General features: G+C 43.3%; 1 protein-coding gene across 1 annotated transcript in view; it reads left to right on the top strand.

Annotated features, from left to right (window-relative positions):
* The window catches only part of CCDC92B (coiled-coil domain containing 92B), a 50923-nt gene that overhangs the window by 13067 nt on the left and 11524 nt on the right, over positions 1 to 26332 (top strand). The window contains exons 2-3 of the mRNA XM_087719072.1: positions 4447 to 4600; positions 21756 to 21803. Coding sequence (XP_087575198.1) covers positions 4471 to 4600; positions 21756 to 21803 — 178 coding nt within the window. The 5' untranslated portion in view covers positions 4447 to 4470. The remainder of the gene's footprint in view (positions 1 to 4446; positions 4601 to 21755; positions 21804 to 26332) is intronic.

Raw genomic sequence — 26332 nt, 5'->3', positions numbered from 1 at the left:
CCCATCGCCTTGCCTACTGAGTCCAATAAAATTAAAGAATGCTCCCCATACCAATATCCCTCGTTGGGATAACTGAGCTAACCAAACATCCTGAATTTTGACAAGGGGGGCTGCAACCCATTTCTGCAAGGGCCAGGTTTCGGTGTCTTGGAGGTCTATTAAGGGAACAACAGCGTTGGATGGGACCATGGAGGTCTTCTAGTCCAACCCCTGCTCAAGCAAGAAAACCTATACCTGTGATGGTGAACCTATGGCATGCATGCCACGGGTGGCACATGGAGCCATATTTGCCAGCACAGCAGCCCTCAGCTCCGGCGCACATGCGCACACCGCCCGGCTGATTTTCGGCCTTCTAGAGGGATGGGGGAGGCCGTTTTCTCCCTCCCCAGGCTTCAGGAAAGCCTCAGGAGCCCAGGAAGGTCGAAAAACTCCCCCCCCCTTGGGGCAATTTTGGCATGCTTTTAGAAAAAGTTTGCCATCACTGACCTATACCATTTTCAGACAAATGGTATTCAATCTCTTTTTAAATACCTCCAGTGTTGGAGCATTCACAACTTCTGGAGGCAAGTTGTTCCACTGATTAATTGTTCTGATTGTCAGGAAATTTCTCCTTAGTTCTAGGTTGCTTCTCTCCTTGATTAGTTTCCACCCATTGCTTCTTGTTCTACCCTCAGGTGCCTTGGAGAATAGTTTGACTCCCTCTTCTTTGTGGCAACCCCTCAGATATTGAAACACTGCTATCATGTCTCCCTTATTTCTTCTTTCTATTAAACTAGACATACTCAGTTCCTGCAACCGTTCTTCATGTTTTAGCCTCCAGTCCGCTAATCATCTTTGTTGCTCTTCTCTGCACTCTTTATAGGTATACTAGGTATAGGTATACTATTCCCGAAGTACTCTGAAGTGAAGAAGATCCAGAACAATACAATACAATAGCAGAGGTGGAAGGGACCTTGGAGGTCTTCTAGTCCAACCCCCTGCCTAGGCAGGAAACCCTATACCATTTCAGACAAATGGCTATCCAACATCTTCTTGAAGACTTCCAGTGTTGGGGCATTCACAACTTCTGGAGGCAGCTTCTGTTCCACTGATTAGTTGTTCTAACTGTCAGGAAATTTCTCCTCAGTTCTAAGTTGCTTCTCTCCTTGATTAGTTTCCACCCATTGCTTCTTGCCCTGCCTTCTGGTGCTTTGGAGAATAGTTTGACTCCCTCTTCTTTGTGGCAACCCCTGAGATATTGGAACACTGCTATCATGTCTCTCCTAGTCCTTCTTTTCATTAAACTAGACATACTAATCAGTGTTGTGATTCAACCGGTTCGCTGAGCACTCACACAGTGGTTTGAAACAAAGCTAAAAAATGTATCCTATTTTTCAGAATATAAGACGCACCAAGATTTCGAAGAGGTAAATAAGAGACTGAAGACTGCAGAGTGCTGCTGGCGGCTGGGGGAAGGCAAAAATGCCTCTGTTTTTGCGAAAAACAGCCCTTTCTTCGCAAAAATGGGATGCGGGGGCGGGACTTCAGGAGGCCAAAAATGTCTGTATTCGGTGTATAAGACGCACCAACATTTCCACACTCTCTTAGGGAGGGGAAAGGTACATCTTACACTCCGAAAAATACGGTACCTTCTACGGCAGCTGAGGCACAGCAAAAGAGCTGACACACGACAATCAGCTCTGTCGCGCCTATCAGCTGGTGTAAAAAAGAAGGAAATATAGGTGAGTATAGCCCAGGGGCGGGCAGGTGGGCCACCTGAAGGTTGGAGTGAACCAGTTCACTCTCAGGTGATCTTCGGAGCTACCAGTATGCCCGAACCGGTAGAATCCCATCCCTGATACTAATGTTAGCTCATCCAGGACTCCCTGAAACAGACAGTTCTTTCTAATTTATAAATATATATATAAGTAAATTGGTACAGTTGGATGAAACCATCAGGACTTAGAGAGGCCCAACTTAGAACTAAGGAGGAATTTTCTGACAGTTAAAACAATTAATCAGTGGAATGGCTGGCCACCAGAGGTTGCGGGTGCTCCAACATTGGAGGTTTTCAAAAGAGACCACGCAGCCATTTCTAGGGAATAGAACAGGGTCTCCTGTCCAAGCAGAGGGTTGGACTAGAAGACCTCCAAGGTCCCTTCCAAACTTAGAATTCTATGTTCCTTTTGTACAGGGTTTCAACCACCAGTTTTAGCTGCTCATTTTAATAATGAACTCCTATTTTGGCACTTAGACTTTATATAGCAATAGCAGTTAGACTTATATACTACTTCATAGGGCTTTTAGCCCTCTCTAAGCGGTTTACAGAGTCAGCATATTGCCCCCAACAATCCGGGTCCTCATTTTACCCACCTCGGAAGGATGGAAGGCTGAGTCAACCTTGAGCCGGTGAGATTTGAACAGCCGAACTGCAGAACTGCAGTCAGCTGAAGTAGCCTGCAGTGCTGCACTCTAACCACTGTGCCACCTCGACTCTTTATACCGCTTCACAATACTTTACAGCCCTTTCTAAGTGGTTTTTTTTTTTACAGAGTCAGCCTATTGCTCCCAACAATCTGGGTCCTCATTTTGCCCACCTCGCAAGGATGGAAGGCTGAGTCAACCTTGAGCCTGGTGAGATTCGAACTGCCAAATTGCAGGCAGCCGGCAGTCAGCAGAAGTAGCCTGCAGTACTGCATTCTAACCACTGTGCAGCTCTTAGTGGTTTTTGCTAGTTTTTTCCATGACTATTTTGTTATTAGCTTCAACGTGTCCCCGTTTTAAAGGTCTCTTTGTTGCAAACCCCTGAAAGTTTTGGGTAGTGCTGTGAACATCAAGTGAAATCAGTAAAATTTAATGCCATGATTCTAGACGTTCCCCAGACCTGAGTGGGCTGATCTCCTTCCACTATTTTTATCTTCCTCTCATTCATTTCCAGAACGGCAGCTCTGTTTAAATCTCTTGCAGCACAAATAACTCAAAATCTTGTTGTCTTTTGAAAAAAAAATTGAACACATCAATTCCAGAAGAAGCTTTCATGGCGTGTGTAACCCGCTTCACCGTAGGTTGCGTGAAAGGGTTGGCAGTCCATGAAAACTTAGAACTTCACTTTGAGGTGCCAGGATGTATTTTTTTCCCACTCAAAACTAAAACTTATCCATGCAAAGATCAGCAGCCTAGATTTTAAGCCTCAAAGCAGAACCAGAAATAGCCTGTGGCTCTGGCCCAGTGATGGAGGCGTTTGGGAAAGAAAAGGCTTGGTAGGAATGCTTGATAGACATCGTAGCAGGATTCCAGTACTTGAGAGGCTGCCACAAAGAGGAGAGAATCAACATTTTTTTCCAAAGCACCAGAGGGCAGGACAAGTAACAAAGGCTAGAAACCAATCAAGGAGAGGAGCAGCCTGGAATTCAGGAGAAACCTCCTATCAATGAGGACAATTAACCAGTGGAACAGAAGTTGCCTTCAGAAGCTGTAGATGGCTAGTTTGTATTATTATGAAAACGTAAAAAGTTGAGGGTGGATCTTAATTCCTTATTTTGCTGTAGCAAAAGAGTCAATGCCTCCTTTCAAAATCAATGCCTTTTCCCCCCTCTTTTTCCCTTGCTTTCCCCCACTATCCACTTCCCTTTTTCCTTTCCTAATTTACCTAAGATTTGCTTTGGTATTCCTTTTGTATGTCGTATTAGAAATTATTAAAACTACGAATGTAAAAGAAGAAGTCGTAGATGCTTCATCACTGGAGGTATTTTTAGGAAGGGCCTGGGCACTTCCACTTGTCTGAAACGGTATAGGGTCTCCTGCTTGAGCAGGGGGTTGGACTAGAAGACCTCCGAGGTCCCTTCCAGCTCTATTCTGATTGATTGATGCTGATAATCAATCAATAGGAGCTGAGGTGGCACAGTGGTTAGAGTGCAGTACTGCAGGCTAACTCTGCTGACTGCTGGCTGCCTGCAATTTGGCAGTTCGAATCTCACCAGGCTCAGGGTTGACTCAGCCTTCCATCCTTCCGAGGTCGGTAAAATGAGGACCCAGATTGTTGGGGGAAATAGGCTGACTCTGCAAATCGCATAAAGAGGGCTGTAAAAACACTGTAAATTGTTATGTAAGTGATATTGTTATTGTTCTGCCTTCCTTCCCTCCTCCCTTCCTCCCTCTCTCTCTGGAAATGCGGGGCTTAGGCCAACTCTGCCCACAGTCAGGAGTTCAATCCTGACCAGCTCATAGATGACTAAGGCCCCCATCCTTCCACGGTGGGTAAAGTGAGGAGCTAGATTGTTGGAGGCAATAGGCTGACTCTGTAAACCGCTTAGAGAGAGCTGTAAAAGTACTGTGAAGTGGCATATGTCTAAGTGCTATTGCTATACGTTGATGGATAATGCAAGGTGAAAATCAGCAACGGCTACAGGGCCATGCCCCCACTGCTGCAGAACCGGCAGTTCACAAGTTCACCTCTGTTCCCTCCAGGCTTAGACTCTTCACTGTGTTGCGATGGATACTCTGTCCCTGGAGCATCAGATCCAAAGCGTGCAAAGACACATCGCCTTCCTCAAAAAGGAGCAGATGAAACTTCTCCACGATTTGCATCTGGAGATCCTGCGCTTACAAAAATACTGCACAGGTGAGTCCCGCATCTACAGTATCCTCCAAGGAGGCAGAGATCGGAAGCCTTCAGCTCCATGGACTGATAGGTAACTTGAAAAGAGGGAGCCCCGTGCGGAGAGGGTCAGTGTAGCCAAGGGTGGGCCACTATGGGTTCGCCCGGGTTCGGGAGAATCTGTAACTCACATTATGGCCGGTTTGAAGAACCTCCAAATCCCACCCCTGGCTGCAGTGGTGAAATTCAATTATTATTTTTTTTAATTTTATCAATTTCATATATACATTCACAATTATATGATCTCATAACTGTTATTAATAATATGTATTTAATAACAATTTTTCCCTACTGTTGACAATATACTTGAAGATTGCTTTTTTAACATCCCATAGATCCATCTTATCTTACAATGGTCCTACTTCTTCTTCCCTCCCTCCCTCTTTCCTTCCCTCATTTCTTCTCTCCTACTCCCCTTCCTTCCCTCCCTCCTTCCTCTTCCCTCCTTCTCTCCTTCCCTCCTTCCTTCCCTCCTTCCTTCCTTCCCTCCTACTTTTTTTTATTACCGGTTCTATGGGTGTGGCTTGGTGGGCATGGTGTGGCTTGGTGGCCGTGGCTTGGTGGGGGTGGCAGGGGGAGGATACTGCAAAATCTCCATTCCCACCCCACTCGGGGGCCAGCCAGAGGTGGCATTTGTCGGTTTTCCGAACTACTCAAAATTTCCGCTACCGGTTCTTTGAACTACTCAAAATTTCTGCTACCGGTTCTCCTCCTGAAGAGGAGGGGAGGGAAATGAGCTTCCCAGAAGGCCAGAAACAGGCCCGTTTCTGGCCTCCGGAGGGCCTCCAGAGCCTGGGGAAAGCAAAAATGTGCCCCCCCTCCCCGGCCATGGTGCAGGAGGCCAACTAGGCCATGCCTATTATGGTCATGCCCACCCAGCAACCAGGCAGAGAACCCATTGCTGAATTTTTTGAAGGACATCCCTGAGCGTAGCATTAATAAACTAAGGTCAGTTCTGCTCTATCTTGAGTCTCCCAAACTTAGATGATGCCAGCCTCCTAATCCAGACAAGAAGCCCCTCCAAAAATACTAGTTCTGTCTTTATTGTAGGATGACATTAACAAAAGCTTGCAAATTTGAAAGGACAGCTCTCCCCCTCATCTTCACAATCCAAAAAGCTAGGGAGGGTTCTCTCTAAGACTGTGGCACGACAAAACCGCGCTCGTCAAAATAGCGGTGATAAAATCACTTCGCTAAAGCCGCGCCGTTATCACCGCGCGTCATCACCGCCGCGACAACAGCGCGGCAACAGAAGGGCACTTTAAAATGGCGCCGCGGCAGAAAGCCGATTTCAATTAAGGTAAGGGTTAGGATTAGATTTAGGGGTTTGTTTTAGGGTTAGGTTTAGGGTTAGGGTTAGGTTTAGGGTTAGGTTTAGGGTTAGGTTTAGGGTTAGGTTTAGGGTACTGAGTGCTTGGGAATGCGCGGATTTGCCCTCCGCGATTATGTCATCGCGGTAGGGTCGCGTTCTTCCTTAGCGCTTCGAACGGCGTGAATTAGTCTTCACGCTTATGTCTCCGCGGATAAGGGCTTCGCGGATTTGTGGTGAAACCTCTAAGACAGGGGTCTCCAACCTTGACAACTTTAAGACTTGTGGACTGCAATTCCCAGAATTCCTCAGCCAGCTGGATAAGGAACTCTGGGAGTTGCAGTCCACAAGTCTTAAAGTTGCCAAGGTTGGAGCCCCCTGCTCTAAGATGTTTGCCATGTGTGCTGCCCTAACAGTATATAGCTAATGTGTAGGAATTAAGAACTGTCTCCTTTAAGAAACTACCTCATGGGAAATGTAGGCAGAGCTGCCTTGTGGGAAATGTAGTTCCATAACATGTGACCACATCTGTGTTCCCTGATTGGGCATTAGGGTACTCTGCCCGGGAAAAGTGATTTATTACTGGTCACTCTTTGAATCGCCCTTTGTTAACTGGGATGGCAGCCAACCACTCACCAAGGGAATAGAAAGGCCACAGACTTTTTACACTACGTGATGGGACAGATTATGGAAAGTCAGAAGAATCTTAACACTGAATTGTAAGTTTTGCTATTAAGGATGCCTGATAATAAACTTGGTCGGAAAGAACGTCCTAAGCGTGGAGTTAAACTGCTGCCCCAGCCAATCTACATCGCTGGGTCAGAACACCATGCCTGATTCCTTCTGTGGGCTCAGCTACCTCTTATCTGACCATTCCCTAGTCTGTGACTCTTCCTCCTTTCTCCCAAGCTTACTCCCACATACCATTACACTGTAGAAGGGGGGCTTCTTGTTTTTAACATAATAACCCTCTAAGGCAGAGGTGTCGAACTGAAGCCCCAGGGGCCAGATCCAGTCTGTGGGGTGCTTAGATCTGCCTGCAGGGCCACCCTGGAAAAGGCAAAGAACCAGCCTGCGGTGCTTCTGCCAGTGAAAATGGAACTCGGGACGGCTGCATGCACACACACACACACACACACACACACACACACACACACACACAAACACCAAGGTCCGTTTTTGCTGGCAGTGAGTTGCAGGAGGCCATCGCAGCTGAAAATGGAGCTCGGGAGCCCATTTTCGCTGGCAGAGCACTTGGGCCACCACAGGCACCCCCCGACACAAGTGACGTTGATCTGGCCACACCCCCGGCCACGCGCCCCCACCCCCTGCCCTAAGGCCTAGACTGCAGTGGGAGTTGGATTCTCAACATTGGTGCCACAATATTCCAGCTTTGTCCAATAAGCCATTGCAATCCGCCAATGTGTTCCTGTAACATCCCGAACCAAGTCAGTTAAAGGCCTAGCAGTTACATTTGCAGAACATGGGGTGAGTATTAAAGTTGATCAAAGGGACTGGTTGATCAGCATGTTATAAAAATCCAAGCCATTTGGTTAGTTTACCTTTCCATCCGAGGTGGTATTTAGCAGGTTCTGATCAGTTCCGGAGAACCGGTAGTGGAAATTTTGAGTAGTTTAAGTTTTGAGTAGTTTACTGGAGAACCAGTAAATACCACCTCTGACTGGCCCTGTCCCCATCTATTCTCTACCTCCCAAGTCCCAGCTGATCAGGAGGGAATAGGGATTTTGCAGTAACTTTCCCCTGGAAATGGGGAGAGAATGGAGACTTTACAGTATCCTTCGCCTGCCATGCCCACCAAGCCATGGCATGCCCACCAAGCTACGCCCACAGAACTGGTAGTAAAAAAAAAAAAATCCCACCACTGCCTTCCACGTATTATATAGACACCCCCCGCACTGCATCAATTGCATTCCACCTTTAATATGGTCAGGGAATATTAAAGGAGGAATGCAACCAATGTTGGGTTGGATTCAACACATCTTCATTACTGCTACAGCAGCTAATGATGGGAAAGAAACACTGGCTTGCATTCCATAGAACTGGGAGTGTTGAGAAAACGGCCCCGAAGCTTTTAATTTCAACATTAATGATTTATTTCCAGAATTTCCAGGAGCTGACACTCTATTTCCAAAAATAACCTACTTTTTGTCTAATATTAGAACTGGTCCATTAACCAGACCTCGCGAAGCAGGTCAGGATTGTTGGGGGTCCTTGATGCTTTCTGAGTTTGGTTGATTTCTTGCAAACATTTCATTATAAAACTAGACAACATTTGGGCAAGTCAGAATTCCTAGAGCAGGGGGTGCCCAGTCTTGGCAACTTTAAGACCTGCAGATTTCAACTCCTAGAATTCCCCAGCCAGCATGAGATAGAAAATAGTCAGGTCATGTGACACATATTGGTTGTTTATTTTTAGGGATTTGGTTTATTTCCGTGTTTCTCAACCTCAGCAGCTTAAGATGTGTGGACTTCAACTCCCAGAATTCCCCAGCCAGCGTTGCTGGCTGGGGAACTCTAAGAGTTGAAGTCCATACATCTTAAAGCAGCTGAAGTTGAGAAACGCTGGTTTAATTCATCCTTTTTAACAGATTTGCATAATGTTTCCTTATGCTTCCCACCTCAAAATGATTTTTAAACATTATTATTCCACCCACTTTTTGCAGTTGCAATCAGAAAGGAGTTCTGGTGGCTAAGTTACCATTAGTTGATTCATTAGACAGCCATAATTTAAGAGATGTTCAGGCTCGCACGGAAAGCTGAAAAAGGAAGTGACTGCTTTAATGAGATTCTGCAATTCTATGCATAATGAAGCAATTGTTCTGAATAGTTTCTTCCATGAAAGTAGATCCCCAGGCCAGTAAAATCTGTTCAGTGCTGTCCAGGGTGCTGAAGTTCTTCCTTTGGTCATGCCTGAAGATGTCTTGATCATTGTTATTAGATTTTTATCCTGTTTTTTATATTTTTTCATTCAACTCAAGGCAGTGAGTATACCTAAATTTCCTATTCCCTATTTTCCCCACAACAACCTTATGAGATAGGTTGAGTTAAGAGTGTGATTGGCTCAAAATCACCCAGCTGGATTTTATGCCTAAAGTGGGACTAGAACTCAGCACCTTCTCCTGGTGATTGGTCATGCAACTGGATATCATGTCTAAGGCGGGAATAAAACTCACTGTCTCATGTTGATTGGCCCAAAGTCACCCAACTGTCTGTCATACCTAAGACGGAATTAGAACTCACCATCTCCTGGTGATTGGCCCAAAGTCACCCAGCTGTCTTTCATGTCTAAGGTGGGACTAGAACTCTCCGTCTTCTGGTGATTGGCTCAAAGCCATCCAGTCGGCTTTCATGCCTAAAGAAGTACTAGAATTCACAGGCTCCTGGTTTATAGGCTAGCACCTTAATCACTACATAAAACTAGTTTTCACTTCAGATTGTATAGGAGCACATGGACTTTAAGGTTCTCTGTCTCCTGGTGATTGGCCCACAGTAACCCAACTGGCTTTCGTGCCTAAGATGGGACTAGAACTCAGAGTCTCTCGGTGATTGACCCAAAGTCACCCAGCCAGTTTTCATGCCTAAAATGGAACTAGAACTCTGGATCAGCACCTTCACCACTATACCAAATCGGTTTAACACCTTAACTACTATATGAAAGTGGCCCCCATGATGCTAGGTAGGTTCCCATATATTATTCTAAGTAAGAAACAAACACACTGGAACCTGTGCACTCAATCAACGCGCTTGGTATGCCGTGGCATATTGCTTATCATTATGTATTATGTTTCCCAGAGTCCTATCTCTGTGGATTCACAATCAGGCTAGTTTTAATCCCAACAAATCTCAAAAAAGAATAGATGCTAGTTAGGGGCTAATTAGTAATTGAAGTAGCTTTTATAAAGGAAGATGAGCTTGGGGAGACAGGTAAGATCCATCAAGGAAAGTGACAAAGGGAAAAAAACATACCGTATTTTTCGGAGTATAAGACGCACCTTCCCCCCCCCCCAAAAAAGAGCCTGGAAATGTTGGTGTGTCTTATACACTGAATACAACCATTTATGGCCTCCCAAAGCCCCACCCCCACATCCCATTTTTGCAAAAAAGAATTTTTCACAAAAACGGAGGCATTTTTGCCTTCCCCCAGAAGCACTGAGCAGGCTTCAGTAGGACTGAGGAAAGGCAAAAATGCCCCCATTTTTGTGAAAAATGGCCTGTTTTCTGCCCGTTTTTCGCAAAAACTGGGGCATTTTTCCCTTCCCTCAGCCCTGCTGAAGCCTGCAGAGTGCTGCTGGGGGCTGAGGAAAGGCAAAACCTTTTTTTTAACTTACCTCTTCAAAATCTTGGTGTGTCTTATAGTCCAAAAAATACGGTACCTTAACACAGGACCATCCAACTTTGGCAACTTTTAAGACCTGTGAACTTCAACTCCCAGAATTCCCCAGCCAGCATTTTTGTTTGTTTGTTTGTTTATTATTTGTTTATTTATTTATTATTTATTTATTATTTATTTATTATTTATTTATTTATTATTTATATTTAAATTTATTATTTAAAGCCCTACATGGCAGTGGATCTGGATACTTGAGAGACCGCCTTCTGCCAATTACCTCCCTACGACCTATAAGATCTCATAGGTTGGGCCTCCTCCGTATTCCATCGGCCAGCCAGTGTCGGCTGGCAACCACAAGGAGGAGGGCCTTCTCAGCAGCGGCCCCGACCCTTTGGAACGAGCTCCCCGTAGAGATTCGCACCCTCTCCACCGTCCAGGCCTTCCGCACAGCCTTGAAGAACTGGCTCGCCCGTCAGGCCTGGGGATAAGGACCATTACCCCGCCCGAATGTTGTATGCATGTTGCTCATTATTTTATTATGTGTTGTCGTCTTAGTGTTGTATTCCCCCCCTCCCTGGTTTTCTGTGAGCCGCCCTGAGTCCCCTCAGGGAAAAGGGCGGCCTACAAATAAAATCAATTCAATTCAATTCAATTTATTATTTATTTATTATTTATTTATTATTTATTTATTATTTATTTATTATTTATTTATTATTTATTTATTATTTATTTATTATTTATTTATTATTTATTTATTATTTATTTATTATTTATTTATTATTTATTTATTATTTATTTATTATTTATTTATTATTTATTTATTATTTATTTATTATTTATTTATTATTTATTTATTATTTATTTATTATTTATTTATTATTTATTTATTATTTATTTATTATTTATTTATTATTTATTTATTATTTATTTATTATTTATTTATTTGTTTGTTTGTTTGTTTGTTTATTTATTTATTTATTTATTTATTTAGAAAATGTATATTGCCGCCTACTCACACTTGGGGACTCAAGGTGGCTTACAAGCATATAAAAACAGAATGCAATAAAAGAAAATAAAATAAAAAGAAAAATAATAAAATAATAACCTTCATCCACCCTACCCCGCCGACAACACGCATTCATACTAGCCATTTAATGGGCTCCATCCCACTCCTGACAGAACTTCGTCGACAGGAGCTATCGAAAGAGGGGGGAGGATGATGTTCCAGAGAGAGGGAGCCACCACGAAGAAGGCCCTTCTTCTAACGCCCACCAGATGTATCTCCTTAGGGGATGGGACCCACAACTTTCCTTGCCTTCCTGCTCTAGTGGGTCAGGTAGATGGGACCAGCAAGAGACGGTCCTCCACCACAGAATCCCTATGGTCACATGACCATCATTTGGGCGCTTGGCAACTGGCATGTATTTTGTGGCATTCCAGGATCATGTGATCACCATTTGCGACCTTCCCAGTTCACATCTGATAAGCCAAGTCAATGTGGAAAGTCGGGTTCATTTAACGACTGCATATTCACAGTTTTTGCTCAACTGCCATGGCAAAGAAAGTTGTAAAACCAGGCACGACAACTTTACCAATTGCCTTGCTTAGCGGTGGCAATTCTGGTCCCAACGGTAGTCATAGGTCAAGGTCCACTCATCTACCATGCAAGATAGACCACAATAGGACCCAGGATGGTTCTTAGAAAATGCTAGTTTCCAGACCTTATTCCTACAAGACCTTTTGACGAGGGTATATTACCACATGAATTACGAGATTTAGATGTTGTGCTCATTTTAGCTTCTAAGTACAGTACATGAACAAAAACGTTAGGATAAAAGCTAGGGAAGAAAATTATCCATTAGGGAAAATTGTAAGCATGTGTTTTTCCTCTGCCACTTAGAAGTTTCATTGCATAAATTGACTAAAGCAATGGATGGAGAGAGAGAGAGAGAAAGAGGGAGGGAGGGAGGGAGGGAGAGAGAGAGAGAGAGAGAGAGAGAGAGAGAAAAGATGGATGGTTGTATGGATGGATGTATAGATAGAGATTAGATGGATGGATCGATGGATCGATGGATGGATCAATGGATGGATAGAAATATATATATATATATATATATATGTATATATATATATGTGTGTGTGTGTGTGTATATATACAGAGAGAGAGAGAGAGAGATTAGATGGATGATAGGTAGGTAGGTAGAGGGAGGGAGAGAGAGAGAGATTAGATAGATGGATGGTTGATAGATGGAGGGAGGGAGGGAGGGAGGGAGGGACAGATGGATAGATGGGTAGATGGATGGATAGAGAGAGAGATACATTAGATAGATAGAGAGATAGAGAGAGAGAGAGATAGATAGATAGATAGATGATAGATAGATTGATGATAGATAGACAGACAGACAGACAGACAGACAGACAGATGATAGATATCGATAGGCGGGTGGATAGATGAATAGAGATAGATAAATAGATAGAGAGAGATTAGATGGATGGATAGGATGATGGATGGATGGATGGATGGATGGATAGATAGATAGATAAATAGAAAGAGATAGAGAGATTAGATGGATGGATAGTAGTCCTCAACTTACAACAGTTTGTTTAGTGACTGTTCAAATTATAATGGAAGTAAAAAAAAAGGGTGACATGACTGTTTTTCACACTTAAGAACCATTGCAGCCTTCCCACGACCCCATGATCAAACTTTGGATGCTTAGCAAGTGACAGTTGCAGTGTCCCATGCTCATGTGATCATCTTTCGCAGCCTTCTGACATGCAAAGTCAATGGGGAAAACCAGCATCACTTAACAACCATGTTGCTAACTTAACCATGGCAGTGATTCACTTAACAACTGCAAGAAAGGCCATAAAATGGGGCAAAACTCACTGAACAACTGTCTCACTTAGCCACAGAAATTTCGGGCTCAATTGTGGTCGTACGTCGAGGACTACCTGTATTTCCAACCGGATGCAGGTGCCATTCTTTGAAAAATGAGGCGGTGTGTGTGTGTGTGTGCCATTTTCCCCTTACTCAGGGCATTTTGCCCATCTGCAGTTTCTTTTCCTGGACCTGAGAAGCTAAGTATTTGCTGACCCAATCCAACTCGTGATGCAGAAAGATGTTTCCAGTGTGAAAAATAAAGAAAGGAAAAGAAAATACATACTTTCCTGATGCTTTCCCATTCGTTCAAAGCTATAGAAGCCACAGATTTCATACCGCAGCAATATGCTAACCGCCATCTTTGTACTCTTCTGCATGAGATCTTATAATAAGTGTGACTCATCCGTTCATTTGGAAATCTAGCTTTTCAAAATAGTGGAATTGGAAGATTGTGGACAAGCAAAAAATTCTCTGAGCTCTTGTTTTGCCAAGGGTCAGGGCAGTGATCAGGTGGCCGGGCAATTGGTAATTTTTGGATTCAGAGACAAAAAGCACAGCAGAAAATCAAGGGATTTTATTGTGAGTTCAAGCAATACAATACAATAGCAGAGTTGGAAGGGAACTTGGAGGTCTTCTAGTCCAACCCCCTGCCTAAGCAGGAAACCCTATACCATTTCAGACAGATGGTTATCCAGCATCTTCTTAAAGACTTCCAGTGTTGGGGCATTCACAACTTCTGGAGGCAATTCTGTTCCATTGATTAATTGTTCTAACTGTCATGAAATTTCTCCTTACTTCTATGTTGCTTCTCTCCTTGATTAGTTTCCACCCATTGCTCCTTGCTAGCAGATAGATTTAAAAGCATAACATAAAAAGGGTACATACTAAGCCGAGAGGATGCTCAAATTTCTTATAAGCTGCCAGGAACTCCTTACTAACGACAGCAAAAATATCCCAAGTGTGGCCAGTTTCCACAGTACAAATTGTCCTCGGTTTATGACCCCCAACTGACCTCAAAATTTCTGTTGCTAAGTGAGGCAGTTGCTGAATGAGTTGCGCCTCATTTTACGACCTTTCTTGCCAACATTGTTAAGCAAATCACCGCAGTGCTTAAGTGAATTGTGCAGTTGTTAAGCAAGCCTTAAGTAAAGTCAACGGATTAAAGTCAATTTAAAATAAGAATCGAATAACAGAGTTGGAAGGGACCTTGGAGGTCTTCTAGCCCAACCCCCTGCTTCGGCAGGAAACCCTATAGCAGCGGGTCAAACTCGCGGCGTCACGTGACATATCGGGACTTTCCCCCCCCTTCGCTAAGCTGGGTGGGGGCGGAGCCAGCACGTAACGCATCTGTCCCTGCATTTCAGATTATTAAAGTCAATTAAGTAAAGAGAATTTTAAGTAAAGTCAATGAATTAAAGCCAATTATTAAAATCAGTTAAGGAAAGGGGATCTTAAGGAAAGTCAATGAATTCCCCCATTGATTTCACTTGTCAGAAACCAGCTGGCAAGGTGACAAATGCTGATCACATGACTCTGGGACACTGGAACCGTCATAAATACCTGCCAGTTGCCAAGCACCCGAATTTTGATCATGTGACCAGAGGGATGCTGCAACAGTCGTAAGTGTGAAAACTGGTCAGAAGTCCCTTTTTTTCAGTGCAGTTGTAACTTTGAAAGGGACTAAACGAACTGTTGTAATTCAAGGACTACCAGCATATATTCCCTCCTTTTCTCCTTTGTTTAGTAAACAAATACATTTATTTCCCTTTAGTAAAAGTGAAATCAAGCAAGCTCCATTTTCTGAATATGAAGGAAAAGTCACAACGGGTCACTAAATTGCTGAGGATGACAATGGTCTTCCGCATTGGCTCTACAGCTCCTTATAGGAAAAGTGAAATGCCCTTGAAATAATCACAGACCTAAACAGGTTACTAAGGAAATGCTTCAAGGATCATTTGAAGTGGTGCCTCCCTTTCAGGGGTGGGTTCCTGCCAGTTCTAACCTCTTCTATATAAGAGGTTCCACAAATCTACAATGCCGTTCAGAACCGGTTCCAGTTCCCTCCCCCCCCCCGCCCGTCCGCACATCATCAAGAGGAAGAGCGAGAGGAGGAATTCTGGGAGTTGAAGTCCACAAGTCTTAAAGCTGTCAAGTTTGAACACCCCTGGGTTTTTTTTCCTAAAGGGTTAGGGGTGCAAGGGTCTTGTAACTTGACAGCTTTAAGACTTGCGTGCTTCAAATGCCAGAGTTTTTGAGCCAACATTTTGGCTACTAAGCAAGAGCGTTGTTAAGTGAGTTTCACCACATTTTACAAGTTGGCCATGCCCACCCAGTCCCATGGCTGGCAAGCCACTCCCACAAAGCAGGCCACACCTACAGAAGAGGTTCTAAAAAAATTTGAAACCCACCACTGATCCTTGCCCTGGAATGAGGTGGAAATGGATATTTTATAGTATCCTTGCCCTGGAATGGGGTGGAAATTCAGATTTTATAGTATCCTTGCCCTGGAGTGAGGTGGAAATGGTGATTTTATACCATCCTTTCCCTGGAGTGAGGTGGAAATGGAGGTTTTATAGTATCCTTGCCCATGAGTCAGGTGGAAATGGAGATTTTACAGCATCCTTGCCCAGGAATGGGGTGGAAATGGAGATTTTATAGTATTCTTCTATAGCCACACCCACCAAGCCATGCTACGCCCACAGAACCGGAAGTTAAAAAAATTTGAATCCCACCACTGATAGGCACACATCTATAACTATAGGGAGGTTGCAACAATGGTAAATATGAGGACAGATTGTAAGTCACATTTTTCAGCCCCATCATTACTTTGAACAGTTGCTAAATGAAATGGTTGTAAATTAAGGACTCACTGAATTCTAGCCAGTCTTCTGGAAGATACTGCACCAACTATCAGGCAGAACCAACCCAGTTTACATAATTTCCTTCCAATGCTCCCCCCACCCAAAAGAATAAAATAAACACATAAATTACAAGGGCACCAAGCTTTTTATCGTTCTGATATCCCCAGCTACCTGTTTTACAGGGATGAAAGCACTATTAACCCATGTTGGAATGAGGCTTTTGGTGCAAATTAATCTGACATTTCGCAGGAAAGAATTTGGCTCAGCTCCCATTCTCCATAAAGGGATGCAGAATATTCTCGCTTTACTGTTTCTTTTTATCCCATTATTTCTGAGATGCTGGATGAGTCTAGACGATGCAGTCTCAGTGGGGTAATTAGTGTGCATTAATTGTTGCCCCCGTACAAAGAAAAATGAAAGTCTTGGCTCATGAATCACAAGACTGTTTTTTTTCCACCAGGAAACAATTGGCACGCTTGATATTTTAGGAACAAATAAACGGCGAAGGCTTATGCTAATTGTACGATCGATGGTTGTAGGAACTTAGTATTTCTGGTCTCACAAAGAGAAGGACTAGGGGTGACATGATAGCAGTCTTCCAACATTTGAGGGACTGCCGCAGAGAAGAAGAGGTCACCAGAGTGCAGGACAAGAAGTAACAGAAGCGAGATTCAGTCTAGAACTAAGGAGAAATTTCCTTATAATTAGACCAATTAATTAATGGGACAACTTGCATCCAGAAATTGTGGATGGTCCATCACTGGAGGTTTTCAAGAAGAGATTGGACAATCATTTTTCTACAATGATACAGGGTCTCCTGTTTCAGCAGAGGCTCTCTCTCTCTCTCTCTCTCTCTCTCTCTCTCTCTCCCTCTCTCTCTCTCTCTCTCTCTCTCTCTCTCTCTCTCTCTCTCTCTCTCTCTCTCTCTCTCTCTCTCTCTCTCTCTCTCTCTCTCTCTCTCTCTCTCTCTCTCTCTCTCTCTCTCTCTCTCTCTCTCTCTCTCCCTCTCTCCCTCTCTCTCTCTGTGTGTGTGTGTGTTACAGCATAACTCTGGAATGCCTTGAGCAATTTCAACCAAACTTGGTGCACAGATGACTTACTCTCTGGAAAAAATACTGTGGGGGTAAGACACCCCTAACACTCCTTGGGGTGTGTGGGTGTCTGTGGGTGGGTGTTCCAGCATAACTCTGGAACGCCTGGGCTGCTGAAATGAAAAGGAATGAATTATATCTATAGTGTCAAATCACAGTACTTTTGACAGTGATGGTGTGCATTTTGGATTCAAGTTCTGTTAAGATGCAGCCTGTTGTGCCTTAAAATGGCTTCTACTGTACAGCACAGTTGCCATGGTAACGGCTTCACAGTATTCCACAAGAGGGCTCCCTCTGGTAAGGCGGATTGGTTCTTTTAAAAAAAAAGCAAGTGGGCTTTTTCTGGTAAGGGGGATTGGTTCTTCCCTAAGTCATACATATTTTTTTGTTCTTTTTTTTGTCTTCCTTAGCAATGTTTTTTTCCCCTACAAATAAAGACATCCTCTTGTGTCTGGGGGGAACAAATTTCCCAGCCTCTGCAAAATAGAAAGAAGCGCTGCTTTTTGGAGAACACACCAGCTTTGTTACAACCAGGAGCAGGAATGTTATGCCTAATTTAACATCAGGGGTTTGTTAATTTAGCCTTCACTTGCAGAAACAGAAGCTGTGAGGAGCTTTGCTCTCCCTTCAAGCCCTGAATACTTTGGTGAGAATGTTAGAAGATTGGGGATGAAAGATCTCTGAGAAAATTCTATTAGAAGTAGTCCTCAACTTATGACCACAATTGAGCCCAAATTTTATGTTGCTTAAGTGAGAAAGGGTTCAGGGAGTTTTGCCCCATTTGACGATTTTTCTTGCCACCGTTGTTAAGTGAATCATTGCAGTTCTTAAATTAGTAACAAGGTCGTTAAGTAAATCTAGCTTCCCCATTGGCTTTGCTTGTCAGAAGGTCACAGAAGGGGGATCATGTGACCCTGGGGCACCGCAACCGTCATAAATGTGAGTCAATGGTCAAGCATCCAAATGTAAATCACGTGTCCATGGAGATGCTGCAACGGTCGTAAGTGTGAAAAAGGGTCATGTCTCTTTTTTTTCAGTACCATTGTAACTTCAAAACGGTCACTAAATGAACTGTTGTAAGTCGAGGACTACCTGTACTTGATTTATAAGTTTATAAGAGGCAGGACCGAAGACTTCTTATTGTCCCTGCTGAGACTGGACTCAGTGTGAACATTTATTTAAAAAAACAGAAAATGATTATTCTGGGTTTTTTTCTTTTTCTTTTTAAGCTTTTGGTAGCTTTCTCATTCTAAATGGAATTAACTGAGCTCTTCAAAAAAAAATCATAATCTGCCAATGCCCTATTTTCCTATAACTTTATTGATTTTTCAAAAGAAAAGCACAAAGTGAAAAAAAAGAAACTGTTAATGGCCTTGGAAATATGGGGGGTTAGCAGAGATGGCTAAATTTGACTGCTTTGGTTATTTAAAAAAACCAATTACTTTTTTTTCTACTTGGAAACCACTTCTGGACTTTGTGCTTGTGGTGGAAAAAAACGAAAGTTTGACTTTGGGTTTCACCCAGAGTTCTAGAAATGGCTTGTTTATACTATTATGTAAATAGATGGGGGTTAACAAGCTTGCGCTCAATCCAGACAAGACCGAGTGGCTGTTGTGTTTCCCTTCCAAAAATTTGGCTATTATTCCATCACTCAGCTGGGGGGTGAAATTTTATGCCCCTCAGATAGGGTTCGCAATTTGGGAGTCCTCTTGGACCCACAGCTGACCTTAGAACATCATTTGTAGGCTGTGACCAGGGGGGCATTTGCCCAGGTCTGCCTGGTGCACCTACCTGAACCGGGAGGCACTCGCAACAGTCATTCATGCCCTCGTGACCTCAAGTCTGGACTACTGCAATGCGCTCTACATGGGGTAGTCCTTGAAGAGCATCCGGAGACTTCAGCTCGTCCAGAATGCAGCCGCGCGAGCGATTGTGGGTGCACCTCGGTACACCCACGTTACACCTATCCTCAGCGAGCTGCACTGGCTACCGATCGGTCTCCGGATACGCTTCAAGATGCTAGTCGTTACTTATAAAGCCCTTCATGGTATTGGACCTGGGTACTTGAGAGACCGCCTGCTGCCAATTACCTCCCAAAGACCCATTAGATCTCACAGGGTCGGCCTCCTCCGGGTTCCGTCTACCAGCCAATGTCATGTGGCGGCTCCGGCCCTTTGGAATGAACTCCCCACAGAGATTCGGACCCTCACCTCTCTCCAGGCCTTCCGAAAAGCCGTTAAAACCTGGCTGTGTCGGCAGGCCTGGGGTCGATGAGATCCCTTCCCCTCTCGAATCGTGTGGCTGTTGGTTGTTTTTAAATGCCCTGTACTTTTGTAGTTTTTGTGTCTTTCCCTTCCCCTCCTTGGGTTTGTGCGCCGCCCTGAGTCCCCCCGGGAATAGGGCGGCATATAAATAAAATGAAACTCAAAAACTTAAACTCAAAACTAAAAGTAAAAAGTTGAGATATGATATTATTATTTTATTTTGCTGCATGAAAGGGAGTCAGAAATCAATGCCTTTTCTTTCTTTTTCCCACACTTTTCTCTTCCCTCCTCCTTCCCCTAATTCCCTACTTTTTTTTGTATTTTATATTATAAACTAATTAAAAAAGACAATGTTAAAAAATGTGGGAAATTGAGAACCAAAGCAAATATTGCAATGGGAACCTTGCATTTCAATGAACAATTGAAATCCAAACTCTGAAAAGTCATAGATTACCAACTAATACCTTATATATTATAATAATATATACCCAAACCTTTATTACAGCTTTTAGATTAGAGTTATGATGATTCTTGAGTTTGATTACCTATTGGAGATCTTTGGGCTTCCAAGTTTATCCCACTTTTGTGTTCAGTCATCAGACATGACACTTAACCATAAAAATGCATGATCATGGAGAACACGTTTGGTCTAGTGATTAAGGCACCAGGCTAGAAAGCAAGAGACCATGAGTTCAAGTCCCATCTTAGCCATGAAAGTGTGCATGTTACAGTTTTAGTCTAGCAAGATTCTGTCCATTAGGTCAAAACAAAGGATTGGACTGGATTGAATCTTACTGTCTCACCATTCGTTTTCAGTCTGACTTTTTGAACAAAACCCTGATTGATTGATTGATTGATTGATTGATTTAATTTCGAGCATATTTACAACATGTCTGCCTGTCTTGTTTCATTGTTATTTTTACAGTGCCAAAGTGGAAACAATCCCCTCCTAGAAACCTCTCTATTAAAAGCCCTTAATTAAAACCAGTTTACAAACCTCTAATGTGAAGCCACTCAATTAAAAGCTCTTAATTAAAACCTGTTTGCAGCAGCCCACTGAAACCATTTAATTAAAAGGTCTTAATTAAACCCATTAAATAAACCTAATAAAACCGACCTGACTATGTCAACAGAATCCCTAAAATTTTGCATTTGAAGCCATAAAACCTTTGCAACTCAGAACATAAACAGCATTACCATCCGGGTTTTGACGTAACACAAACCAGATAGTAAGAGATTTAGTTTCTATTCAGAACATCAGATCCTGATCTTTTTGTACCATGGATTTCATTCAGAGTCAAATGAAATTGATCAGGTCCCTTCTCAGAAATCTCTCTCTCTCTCTCTCACACACACACACACACACACACACACACACAAACACACACACACACAATTATTTAATTTTTAAAGCAAGAAAAAGAAAACATAAAAGAAGAAAGTGCTGAAAGTAATATAGATAGCAAATAAAAGATATATAAATAAACTATGCTACTTCCAAGCTGGTTTATACAGTGGTAATTACAAACTTATTGTCTCTTTAAGACTACATACGTTTTCTCCTTATATTCAATCCCTTTTAATCAGTACATCCATAAATCACATTTTTCTCCCATTTTCAGCAAAAAAATAAATAAATAATCCTTATGAATTTTCCTGACTTTTATAAACGTATTTGTTTTCCTATCCCTGACCAAACAGTCAATTTTGCCATTTCAGCAAATTCAGAATAGAATTTAGGGATTTGGGTACAAGATTTTCAGTTCTGGTTTTGCACTCCTGCGATATACTTGATCTCTAATAAATTGTCTACCTTTCTCAATTAACGGAGGAAAGGATCGGTTTTATTTAGAGGTTTAAGTTGTGGCCGATCTGACAAGCCTTTGCACTGATGTTGTCATATAACTCCTTGTGTAGGTGTGGGTCACCCATGGCCCAGTGCATAACGGGGCATGCGCAGCCACGCTGAACCACATAGGAAAAAACAAACTCCTAAAGAACATAACATCCTGATAGTTCGTAACATAACATCCTGATAGTTCACTCTAGATGTGCCTTACCAATGACGCCCAGGATTTGACCATATATAGACAGAACTTCCCTGAGCAGTAGATTAGCAATTGTAGTTTGACAGGCTGTCTTAAATCACATGCTGATTGCTGCTCCTGCCTTTGTCCTATCTCAATAAAAGGGGCTCCCAGACCCCTAATCTGGGTCGCCTCATCCCGAGAAAGCTCGTGTCCGTGTCTTTTCTCAACATTGGCCTCATGAGCGAACCATGGGTACGTCACACATTGATCTGTCAAATAATAAACAATCTTATGCTTAACCTTCCTGCTTCGTTCTTCTCTTCTTTTAGAATTGACCCATGATCTGGAAGTGAAAGAGTTGGAAGCCAAACAGCAAGGTAAGTCAGAAGATAATTTCCCCTCTTTTTAACTGAAATAACAAATATAAACTAGGGATAATATATTATGATCTACACATGCATTGGATCCATTATGGAAAAGATATTTGAAGTTTGATGGGATCCAGCATGGTTCTTCTTGAGATTATACTAGCAGTTGAGCTGTCTACTATACTCCCTCTTAATCTAACAAGGTGGATGTGAAGATGGAAAAGAGAGAACTTGGATGTTCAGTAAATTGTAAGAGCAAAACTAGTTCTTTTTTTTTTTACAAATTATTTTTTATTTTTATTAAACAAGCAACACACACAAAAAATAATCATCTTACATTACATCTTGTAGAAAGTGTGTTAATTGGTAATAATTAGCTTTCGTGCATCTTTTCCACAGTCATTACTTACATTCATATCAAATGTCAAAGTTCTTAATGAATCTTACTTTCAACCAGGGGTGGGTTTCAACCGGTTCGCGGCGGTCCCTGCAAACCGGTTGGTCGCCGAACCCGGAAGTAAGTAACTTCCGGGAACGGCGAAGGGCACGCCCGCCCGCCCACAGTCCTTACCCGGTTTTGACGAGTTCTGTGCTTCCATGCATGCGCAGGACGCATACAGCGCCTGTGCGATCGTCCAGGAGCAGCTGGAGCATCGCGCAGATGCTAGTACGCATGCATGCACCGCGCGCGTGCACGAGGACGCCGCCGGCCCCGTTCCAACCGAACCGGTTGGAACGGGGCGAGAAACCCACCCCTGCTTTCAACATATCATACTTCTCATTTGACTGAAATTGTTTTAGTGTCCTTTTGCCTAGAATAATCCATAGTTAAAAACACAACCACCTAATGGCATTTCATTAATTATTACAGAGTCATCCAATAGCCTTAAACCTTTATAACATATTCTAAACAAAAATTAGTTGACAAAATTTCTAAGTCCTCCCCCCCCCCCAAATCACTGTTTACAATTTGTGTCCAGGTTCCTTTTGTTATGGTAGTACATATATATATCATTAACTGTATCCCTTATCATTCCATTTTTTAATTAATTAATTAATTCTTACCTTGAATATGTTATAAAGGTGTAGTGTTATTGGCTATATGAAAGTAGATAACAAAAAAATTAACTAAGTTTTATAATTAGTAAGTAGTAATTTAGTAACTTATAGATGGTTATGTTAAATAAATAAATAATAGATAAGGGCAATAAGGTATACATATATGTTGGTTTGATGAGAAGAAAATAGATATAACAATAAAGGATTTTTTGTTAGCCAACTTGATTTCTTTTTTTAAAATACATTTTAGTAGAATAAGGGGAGCAAATCGGTGGGATTCAAAAAAATTTACTGCCAGTTCTGTGGGCATGGCTTGGTGGGTGTGCCATGGCTTGGTGGGCATGGCAGAGGAAGGATTCTATAAAATCTCAATTTCCTCCCGATCAGCTGGGACTCAGGAGGCAGTGAATAGCAGTTAGCAATAGCAATTAGACTTATATACCGCTTCATAGGGCTTTCAGCCCTTTCTAAGCGGTTTACAGAGTCAGCATATTGCCCCCAACAATCCGGGTCCTCATTTTACCCACCTCGGAAGGATGGAAGGCTGAGTCAACCTTGAGCCGGTGAGATTTGAACAGTGCTGCATTTAACCACTGCGCCACCTCGATGGGGGCGGGGCCAATCAAAGGTGGTATTTACCGGTTCTCCAAACTACTCAAAATTTCCGCTACCAGCTCTCCAGAACTGTTCAGAACCTGCTGAATCCCATCTCTAGAGGATATGAATTATTAAGGAAGTCAGATTGAGGAATCCCTGGTGTTCTCTGAACTTGCTTGTATTCTTGCAGACATTTTATTACCCAAACTAGGTAACATCATCAGTGCTAGTAAGAAGTGAAGTTTTGCTATCACCGTCTATTCTAGCGCAGGGGTGTCCAACTTGATTTCATTGAGGGCCGCATCAGGGTTGTGTATGACAGAGGAGAGTTCCTACCAGTTCGGCCCAGTTCAGTAGTTTGCTAGCCTGGGTTGCTGGAACCAGTTCCCCGGCTGGCGTGGCATTTGTTTTTCATTTTTTAATGTTCTGCGCATGCGCAGATCTATGGGCCACTGTGCATGTGTGCGAACCAAACCGGCAGTAATGCCGGCAGCAACCCACCCCTGGTGTATGATCTTGGGGAGCGGGGGAGGATGGCCAGAGTGGGTGTGGCCAGCTCGACATCACTCGTGTTGGGGGCATCTGTAGTGGCCTCGAGCGCTCTGCCATCAAAAACAGGTTCCCAGGTTCCGTTTCGGCTACAGCAGCCTCTTGCAACCCTCTGCCAGTGGAAATGGAGCTGTGTTTTCACTGGCAGAGGCACCCTGGGCCAATCTTTCGTTGTTTCCAGGGCCGCCCCGTGGGCCAGTTCTAAATACCCTGCTGGCTGGATCCGGCCCAGTCCTTGAGTTTGACAATACTGTTCTAGTGGCTTGGCCTGTCGGTGCTGTGGTTGTGGTCTTAGAGATTCTTTGGTTGGGTTGTTTACTGTTGGCTTCTTTGGCCATTTCTTTTTTTAAAAAAAAGTTAAAAAAATACACATTCTCATAGCAATAGCAATAGCAATAGCAATAGCAGTAGACTTATATACCGCTTCATAGGGCTTTCAGCCCTCTCTAAGCGGTTTACAGAGAGTCAGCATATTGCCCCCAACAATCCGGGTCCTCATTTTACCCACCTCGGAAGGATGGAAGGCTGAGTCAACCCTGAGCTGGTGAGATTTGAACCGCTGAACTGCTGATCTAGCAGTAGCCTGCAGTGCTGCATTTAACCACTGCGCCACCTCGGCTTCATAGATACTGTTAACATTTATCTGTTGACTTCTAGCATTTATTACAATCTGCTTAAGGATATAAAAAGCACAATCGGGGTTGCTTTCTTGCCACCCCATCAGTGGTGAGTTTCAAATTTTTTTAGAACCTCTTCTGTAGGTGTGGCCTGCTTTGTGGGAGTGGCTTGCCAGCCATGTGACTGGGTGGGAGTGGCTTGCCAGCCATGTGACCAGGTGGGGGTGGCTTGGCAGTCAAGTGACTGGGCAGTGGTGGCCAACTTGTAAAATGTGGTGAAACTCACTTAACAACGCTCTTGCTTAGCAACCAAAATGATGGCTCAGGAACTCTGGCATTTAAAGCACGGAAGTCTTAAACCTGTCAAGTTACAAGACCCTTGCACCCCTAACCCTTTAGGAAACAAAACCCCAGGGGTGTTCAAACTTGACAGCTTTAAGACTTTAAGGGTTAGATAGGACTCTTAGAGGCGGGCGGGGCGATTGATTAGCCAGCCAATCAGTGAGCGGAAGGCAGGGCAAGTGTGGTGCGGATGGGCAGAGGGGGGGGAGCTGGAACCGATTCTAAACGGCATGGTAGATTTGTGGAACCTCTTCTATAGAAGAGCTTAGAACTCGCAGGAACCAATCCCTGCACCCCATATATCTATCTTACTTTGCAACAACCCTACTCCTTCTTTCTTCCCGGCCTCCCTTCTCTGCCTTCTTCTTTCCTCCTCTCCTTCCTCTTTTCTTCTTCCCCTCCCTCTCCCCCACTCCTCCTCCCTTCTTCTCCTTCTTACCCTCTCTCCCGCTCTTACTACCCCTCCCTTACTTCCTCTCCTTTACCCTTTCTTCTTTCCCTTCCTCTTTCTCCCTTCTTCCGTTGTTGCCCTTGCTTATTTTCTTCTTCACTCTGATGGATTTTCAGGGTGAAATTCCAGCTTCTTTGGCAATTTCTTAATTGGGGTATTGTTTACTGGATTCTTGGTTTGACTCCCAATTGCTTTTCTCCTTCCTCTGAATGATCCCTTTCATTCAAGTCTCCAATTGAAAGGAGCCAGTAGAGGGTGCCAATTGACCAGGCATGAGTGATATTGTTCAGCTGGCGTCTTTGCTCACAGCATCTTCCAGACTTGGAAGGATTCCCAGTTGAATATTGTCCTGTTCTGGCATTTGGTTTTGTCTACTTTCATCTTTTTCCAGTGGCGTGAAATTGTGACCTAGTCTGAAAGGTGGCATTGCAGCTTTCGAAATCATCTCAAAAGCTTCCTTCCTGTTGTAGTGTTATTAGGGGGGGAGGAAATGTTGTCCAGGTCTATGATCCATTGAGGGTAATTTGAGGAACTATTATTCATTAAATGCTATTTTGGTTGAGTCCTAGAATCCAGGACTCTGAGGGTGGCCTGGGAGATGCTTACGTCATAGGCAACAAAATGTGGTGGCTATTTTCTCTCTTGTTGATACTTCCTCTGTCTTGCAACTTCCAGCAACTCCTTTTCTCTCTCTTTCTTCATCTCCATTGAATTTCTCCATTTCTTCATCTTTATTAGCAATAGCAATAGCAATAGCAGTTAGACTTATATACCGCTTCATAGGGCTTTCAGCCCTCTCTAAGCAGTTTACAGAGTCAGCTTATTGCCCCCAACAACAATCCGGGTCCTCATTTTACCCACCTCGGAAGGATGGAAGGATGAGTCAACCCTGAGCCGGTGAGATTTGAACAGCTGAACTGCAG

Source organism: Thamnophis sirtalis, unplaced genomic scaffold (assembly GCF_051295495.1).
Source record: "Thamnophis sirtalis isolate CommonGarterSnake01/CBP01778 unplaced genomic scaffold, rThaSir2_p1.2 scaffold_6, whole genome shotgun sequence".
Lineage (NCBI taxonomy): Eukaryota > Metazoa > Chordata > Lepidosauria > Squamata > Natricidae > Thamnophis > Thamnophis sirtalis.
This window is presented reverse-complemented; position numbering and strand designations above follow the sequence as displayed.